This window comes from Petromyzon marinus, chromosome 73 (assembly GCF_048934315.1).
Source record: "Petromyzon marinus isolate PM22_M1 ecotype Great Lakes invasive population chromosome 73, UKy_Petmar_22M1.pri1.0, whole genome shotgun sequence".
Lineage (NCBI taxonomy): Eukaryota > Metazoa > Chordata > Hyperoartia > Petromyzontiformes > Petromyzontidae > Petromyzon > Petromyzon marinus.
The window spans coordinates 3,311,919-3,322,041 of NC_133739.1; the positions used below are offsets into that span (position 1 = coordinate 3,311,919).

General features: G+C 50.9%; 1 protein-coding gene across 1 annotated transcript in view; it reads left to right on the forward strand.

The window, feature by feature from the left end:
- Positions 1 to 502: 502 nt before the first annotated feature.
- The window catches only part of LOC142906994 (uncharacterized), a 20,496-nt gene continuing 10,875 nt past the window's right edge, over positions 503 to 10,123 (forward strand). Inside the window, exons 1-2 of the mRNA XM_076055888.1 lie at positions 503 to 534; positions 5,356 to 5,480. Of these exons, the coding sequence (XP_075912003.1) occupies positions 5,470 to 5,480 (11 nt within the window). The 5' untranslated portion in view covers positions 503 to 534; positions 5,356 to 5,469. The remainder of the gene's footprint in view (positions 535 to 5,355; positions 5,481 to 10,123) is intronic.

Here is a 10,123-nt window from a genome sequence, read left to right on the forward strand (position 1 = left end):
TGTCTGTGTGTGTCTCATTTCAATTTTTATTTTCCTTATTTGTATTCACTTTATTAATATTTATTGTATTATTGATATTCAATATATTTCTAATATTTGTATTCACTATGTGTCTATTACGTGTACTCACTCCATTCCTATTATTTATGAACTTTATTTATATTCACTTTACTTAGATTATTATTTTCATTTTAATCAACGTCATCTCTATGAGTTCTTAATTTTTCCATCTGCGAGACTTTGCCACGTAGGGTCAGGACAGCGTGGATTCGTGCAGTTAGGCAACGTTTTAAGTCAAAACCTTCCTGTCCGCAGTGGTGAGGAGGTGAGGAGGTGAATTGGTGAGGAGGTGAGGCGGTGAGGAGGTGAAATGGACGTTCGGGTGGGCCTCAAGTCGTCCAAAACCTCACCGTGGCTTCACCGCCAACTCGACGAAGGCCCTCCGTCACCTCCTCCATCACCTCCTCCTGCTCCATCACCTCCTCCTTCACACATCTACCGTTTCGGGCCTTGCTTGCTCCGATGTTAGCTCAGGTACAAGCGATGGGCCACGTCGTTACCATCACAACCACCATCATCATCATCACCACTATCATCGCCGTCGTCATCGTCACACATCACTACCATCATCATCACTATCATTACCACCATCACTATCATCATCATCACTACCATCATCATCACCATCATCATCACTACCATCATCATCACTATCATCATTACCACCATCACTCTCATCATCATCATCATCATCACTACCATCATCAGCACCACCATCACTACCATCATCATCATCACTATCATCATCGTCACATCACTACCATCATCACTCTCATCATTAACCACCATCACTATCATCATCACCATCACTACCACCATCATCATCATCACTATCATCATCGTCGTCTTCATCGTCGCCACGATCACTACCATCATCATCATCATCACTATCATCATCGTCTTCATCGTCACCATCACTACCACCATCATCATCACTATCATCATTACCACCATCACTATCATCATCATCACACATCATCATCACCATCATCATCACTATCATCATCGCCGTCATCGTCGTCACCATCACTACCATCATCACTATCATCATTACCACCATCACTATCATCATCACCATCACTACCATCATCATCATCACCATTATCATCACCGTGTTCATCGTCACAACGATCACTATCATCATCATCATCACCATCATCATTACAAACCATCACTATCATCATCATCACTAGCATCATCATCATCACCATCATCACTATCACTGCCATCATCATCACCACCATCACTATCACTACCATCATCATCATCACTAGCATCATCATCATCACCATCATCATTATCACTGCCATCATCATCACCACCATCATCATCACTAGCATCATCATCATCATCACTAGCATCACCATCATCACCATCATCACTATCACTGCCATCATCATCACCACCATCATCATCACTAGCATCACCATCACCACGATCATTACCATCATCATCACTATCATCATTACAAACCATCACTATCATCATCACCATCACTACCATCATCATCACTATCATCATCATCACCACGATCATTACCATCATCACCACGATCATTACCATCATCATCACTATCATCATTACCACCAACACTCTCATCATCATCATCATCACTAGCATCATCATCACCATCATCACTATCACTATCATCATCATCACTAGCATCACCACCACCATCATCATCATCACCATCACTACATCATCATCACCATCATTAATACCACCATCACTATCATCATCACTAGCATCCACCACCATCATCACCATCATCACCATCATCATCATCCATCATCATCATCACCACCATCACTATCATCATTTATCACCACGATCACTACCATCATCATCACCATCATCATTACCACCATCACTATCATCATCACTAGCATCATCATCACCATCATCACTATCACTGCCATCATCATCACCACCATCACTCACTATCATCATCACTAGCATCACCACCATCACTACCATCATCATCACCATCATCATTACCACATCACTATCATCATCATCACTAGCATCACCACCATCATCATCATCACCATCATCACCATCACTACCATTATCATCACCACCATCACTATCACTATCATCATTATCACCACAATCACTACCATCATCACCACCATCATCATCACCATCATCACTATCACTACCATCATCACCACCACCACCATCACTACCATCATCATCACCATCATCACCACCACCATCACTATCATCATCATCACTATCATCATCATCACTATCATCACCATCCACAACCATCACTATCATCCTCACCACCACCATCACTACCATCATCACCATCACTACCATCATCATAATCATCATCATCACTATCATCATCATCATCATCACTACCATCATCACTATCATCATTACTACCATCATCATTACTACCATCATCATCATCACTACCATCATCACTATCATCATCACTATCATCATCACTACCACCATCATCATAATCACCACCATCATCACTACCACCATCATCATAATCACCACCACCATCATCAACCACCACCATCACCACCACCACCATCACCACCACCATCACCACCACCATCACCACCACCATCACCACCACCACCATCACCACCACCACCACCATCACCACTACCACCATCACCACCACCACCACATCACCACCATCACCACCACCATCACCACCACCATCACCACCACCATCACCACCACCACCACCATCACCACCACCACCACCACCATCACCACCACCAACACCACCATCACCACCACCACCACCATCACCACCACCATCACCACCATCACCATCACCACCACCATCACCACCACCATCACCACCACCACCATCACCACCACCACCACCACCATCACCACCACCACCATCACCACCATCACCATCACCACCCCATCACCACCACCATCACCACCACCATCACCACCACCACCACCACCATCACCACCACCACCATCACCACCACCATCACCACCATCACCACCACCACCACCACCACCATCACCACCACCACCACCACCATCACCACCACCATCACCACCACCACCATCACCACCACCACCACCACCATCACCACCACCACCATCATCACCATCACCACCACCACCACCATCACCACCACCATCACCACCACCATCACCATCACCACCACCACCACCATCATCACCACCACCACCACCATCACCACCACCACCATCATCACCACCATCACCACCATCACCACCATCACCACCACCACCATCACTACCATCATCACCACCACCATCACCACCACCATCACCACCACCATCACCACCACCATCACCACCACCATCACCACCACCACCACCATCACAACCACCATCACCACCACCACCATCACCACCACCATCACCACCACCCTCACCACCACCACCACCACCACCACCACCACCATCACCACCACCACCATCACCACCACCACCATCACCACCACCACCATCACCACCACCACCACCATCACCACCACCATCACCACCACCATCACCACCACCATCACCACCACCATCACCACCATCACCACCACCATCACCATCACCACCACCATCACCACCACCACCATCACCACCACCATCACCCCACCACCACCACCACCACCACCATCACCACCACCATCACCACCACCACCATCACCACCACCACCATCACCACCATCACCATCACCACCATCACCATCACCACCACCATCACCACCACCATCACCACCACCATCACCACCACCACCACCACCATCACCACCACCACCATCACCACCACCATCACCACCATCACCACCACCATCACCACCACCACCATCACCACCACCACCACCATCACCACCACCACCATCACCACCACCACCATCACCACCACCACCATCACCACCACCACCACCATCACCACCAACCATCACCACCACCATCACCACCACCACCATCACCACCACCATCACCACCATCACCACCACCACCACCACCATCACCACCACCATCACCACCACCATCACCATCACCACCACCATCACCACCACCATCACCACCACCACCATCACCACCACCACCATCACCACCATCACCATCACCACCACCATCACCACCACCATCACCACCACCATCACCACCACCACCACCATCACCACCATCACCACCATCACCACCACCATCACCACCACCATCACCACCACCATCACCACCATCACCACCACCACCATCACCACCACCATCACCACCACCACCACCATCACCACCACCACCATCACCACCATCACCACCACCACCACCACCATCACCACCACCACCACCATACCATCACCACCATCACCACCACCATCACCATCACCACCACCACCATCACCACCACCAACACCACCACCATCACCACCACCACCTTAACCACCACCACCACCATCACCACCACCACCATCACCACCATCACCACCACCACCACCATCACCACCACCATCACCACCACCACCACCATCACCACCACCACCATCACCACCATCACCACCACCATCACCATCACCACCACCACCATCACCACCACCAACACCACCACCATCACCACCACCACCACCTTAACCACCACCACCACCATCACCACCACCACCATCACCACCATCACCACCACCACCACCATCACCACCATCACCACCACCACCATCACCACCACCACCACCATCACCACCACCACCATCACCACCACCACCACCATCACCACCACCATCACCACCACCACCACCATCATCACCACCACCATCACCACCACCACCACCACCATCACCACCACCACCACCACCATCATCACCACCACCACCACCATCACCACCATCACCACCACCATCACCACCACCACCACCACCACAATCACCACCACCATCACCACCACCACCATCACCACCACCACCACAATCACCACCACCATCATCACCATCACCACCATCACCACCACCACCACAATCACCACCACCATCATCACCATCACCACCATCACCACCACCACCACTGTGTGTCAGTATATGTGAGGAGCGGTGGTGCAGTGGTTAGCGCTACACAAACCCAGCAGAAACGCAACCGGTCCCGGGCCTCCCCTAGGTCGACTCAGCCTCAAATGAGTACCTGGTGTAGCTGGTGTACCAGCGTAGCAGTGTAGTGAACATCGCTGGCACTGGGGGAGAGACAAAGGCGGTCGGGCGTGGTGGTGGTTACCGGCCTTGATAGGTGCTCGCTAACAGCACTTGCCCCTACAGTCTGTCGAGGCTACACGGGGGACCTTTGTCTTTGTAACAGACCGTGTGGAACTCCTCCCAGCATCCCACATCGAGATGAGCTCGTACAACTTCGAGCACCGTGTTGTCATGGCAACCGCTGACCGGTGCCCCTAGCAATGCCACGTACACTGTGATGGTGGCGAGGTGAGCGACATCACTCACCAACTCACTCACCCAACTCACTCACTCACCAACTCACTCACCAACTCACTCACCAACTCACTCACCAACTCACTCACCCACTCACTCACCCACTCACTCACCAACTCACTCACCAACTCACTCACCAACTCACCAACTCACCAACTCACTCATTCACCCACTCACTCACCAACTCACTCACCCACTCACTCACCAACTCACTCACCAACTCACCAACTCACTCACCAACTCACTCACCAACTCACTCACCAACTCACCAACTCACTCACCCACTCACTCACCCACTCACCAACTCACCAACTCACTCACCAACTCACTCACCAACTCACTCACCAACTCACTCACCAACTCACTCACCAACTCACTCACCAACTCACTCACCAACTCACTCACCAACTCACTCACCAACTCACTCACCAACTCACTCACCAACTCACTCACCAACTCACTCACCAACTCACTCACCAACTCCTCACCAACTCACTCACCAACTCACTCACCAACTCACTCACCAACTCACCAACTCACTCACCAACTCACTCACCCACTCACTCAGTCACTCACCAACTCACTCACCAACTCACTCACCAACTCACTCACCAACTCACTCACCAACTCACTCACCAACTCACTCACCAACTCACTCACCAACTCACTCACCAACTCACCAACTCACTCACCAACTCACTCACCCACTCACTCAGTCACTCACCAACTCACTCACCAACTCACTCACCAACTCACTCACCCACTCACTCACCAACTCACTCACCAACTCACTCACCCACCTCACTCACCAACCTCACCAACTCACTCACCAACTCACTCAGTCACTCACCAACTCACTCACCAACTCACTCACCAACTCACCAACTCACTCACCAACTCACTCACCAACTCACTCACCAACTCACTCACCAACTCACTCACCAACTCACTCACCAACTCACTCACCAACTCACTCACCAACTCACTCACCAACTCACTCACCAACTCACTCACCAACTCACTCACCAACTCACTCACCAACTCACTCACCAACTCACTCACCAACTCACTCACCAACTCACTCACCCACTCACTCACCAACTCACTCACCAACTCACTCACTCACCAACTCACTCACCAACTCACTCACTCACCAACTCACTCACCAACTCACTCACCAACTCACTCACCAACTCACTCACTCACCAACTCACTCACCCACTCACTCACCAACTCACTCACCAACTCACTCACCAACTCACTCACCAACTCACCAACTCACTCACCACTCACTCACCAACTCACTCACCAACTCACTCACCAACTCACTCACCAACTCACTCACCAACTCACTCACTCACCCACTCACTCACCACACTCACTCACCAACTCACTCACTCACCCACTCACTCACCAACTCACTCACCAACTCACTCACCAACTCACCAACTCACTCACCAACTCACTCACCAACTCACTCACCAACTCACTCACTCACCAACTCACTCACCAACTCACTCACCAACTCACTCACCAACTCACTCACCAACTCACTCACCAACTCACTCACCAACTCACTCACCAACTCACTCATTCACCCACTCACTCACCAACTCACTCACCACTCACTCACTCACCCACTCACTCACCAACTCACTCACCAACTCACTCACCAACTCACCAACTCACTCACCAACTCACTCACCAACTCACTCACCACATCACTCACCAACTCACTCACCAACTCACTCACCAACTCACTCACCAACTCACTCACTCACCAACTCACTCACTCACCAACTCACTCACCAACTCACTCACCAACTCACTCACCAACTCACTCACCAACTCACCAACTCACTCACCAACTCACCAACTCACTCACCAACTCACCAACTCACTCACCAACTCACTCACCAACTCACTCACCAACTCACCAACTCACTCACCAACTCACCAACTCACTCACCAACTCACTCACCAACTCACCAACTCACTCACCAACTCACTCACCAACTCACTCACCAACTCACCAACTCACTCATTCACCCACTCACTCACCAACTCACTCACCCACTCACTCACCAACTCACTCACCAACTCACTCACCAACTCACTCACCAACTCACTCACCCTCACTCACCAACTCACCTCACCAACTCACCAACTCACTCACCAACTCACTCACCAACTCACTCACCAACTCACTCACCAACTCACTCACCAACTCACTCACCAACTCACTCACCAACTCACTCACCAACTCACCAACTCACTCACTCACCAACTCACTCACCAACTCACTCACCAACTCACTCACCAACTCACTCACCAACTCACTCACCAACTCACCAACTCACTCACCAACTCACTCACCAACTCACTCACCAACTCACTCACCAACTCACTCACCAACTCACTCACCAACTCACTCACCAACTCACTCACCAACTCACCAACTCACTCACCAACTCACTCACCAACTCACTCACCAACTCACTCACTCACCCACTCACTCACCCACTCACTCACCCACTCACTCACTCACCAACTCACTCACCAACTCACTCACCAACTCACTCACCAACTCACTCACCAACTCACTCACCACCTCACCAACTCCACTCACTCACCAACTCACTCACCCACTCACTCACCAACTCACTCACCCACTCACTCACCAACTCACTCACCAACTCACTCACCAACTCACTCACCAACTCACTCACCAACTCACTCACCAACTCACTCACCAACTCACCAACTCACTCACCAACTCACCACCAACTCACTCACCAACTCACTCACCAACTCACTCAATCACCAACTCACTCACCAACTCACTCACCAACTCACTCACCAACTCACTCACCAACTCACTCACCAACTCACCAACTCACTCACTCACAACTCACTCACCCACTCACTCACCAACTCACTCACCCACTCACTCACCAACTCACTCACCAACTCACTCACCAACTCACCAACTCACTCACCCACTCACTCACCAACTCACTCACCAACTCACTCACCCACTCACTCACCAACTCACTCACCAACTCACTCACCAACTCACTCACCAACTCACTCACCCACTCACTCACTCACCAACTCACTCACCAACTCACTCACCAACTCACTCACCAACTCACTCACCAACTCACTCACCCACTCACTCACCAACTCACTCACCAACTCACTCACCAACTCACTCACCAACTCACTCACCAACTCACTCACCAACTCACTCAGTCACTCACTCACCAACTCACTCACCAACTCACTCACCACCTCACCTCACCCACTCACCCACACACCACACTCACCAACTCACTCACCAACACACCAACTCACTCACCAACTCACTCACCAACTCACTCACCAACTCACTCACCAACTCACTCACCAAAGTCACTCACCCACTCACTCACCCATTCAGTCACTCACCAACTCACCAACTCACTCACCAACTCACCAACTCACTCACCCACTCACTCACCAACTCACCAACTCACCCACCCACTCACTCACCAACTCACCAACTCACTCACCAACTCACTCACCAACTCACCCACTCACTCACCCACTCACTCACCAACTCACTCACCAACTCACTCACCAACTCACCCACTCACTCACTCACCAACTCACTCACCAACTCACTCACCAACTCACTCACCAACTCACTCACCCACTCACTCACCAACTCACTCACCAACTCACCAACTCACTCACCAACTCACTCACCAACTCACTCACCAACTCACTCACCAACTCACTCACCAACTCACTCACCAACTCACTCACCAACTCACCAACTCACTCACTCACCAACTCACTCACCCAACTCACTCACCAGCTCACTCACCCACTCACCAACTCACTCACCAACTCACTCACCAACTCACTCACCAAACTCGCTCACCCACTCACTCACCCATTCAGTCACTCACCAACTCACCAACTCACTCACCAACTCACCAACTCACTCACCCACTCACTCACCCACTCACTCACCAACTCACTCACAACTCACTCACCAACTCACTCACCAACTCACTCACCAACTCACCAACTCACTCACCAACTCACTCAGTCACTCACTCACCAACTCACCAACTCACTCACCCATTCAGTCACTCACCAACTCACTCACCAACTCACTCACCAACTCACTCACCAACTCATTCACCCACTCACTCACCAACTCACTCACCAACTCACTCACCAACTCACTCACCAACTCACTCACCAACTCACCCACTCACTCACCAACTCACTCATTCACCCACTCACTCACCCACTCACCCATTCAGTCACTCACCAACTCACTCACCAACTCACTCACCAACTCACTCACCAACTCCACCCACTCACTCACCAACTCACTCATTCACCCACTCACTCACCCACTCACCCATTCAGTCACTCACCAACTCACTCACCAACTCACTCACCAACTCACTCACCAACTCACCCACTCACTCACCAACTCACTCATTCACCCACTCACTCACCCACTCACCCATTCAGTCACTCACCAACTCACTCACCAACTCACTCACCAACTCACCCACTCACTCACCAACTCACTCATTCACCCACTCACTCACCCACTCACCCATTCAGTCACT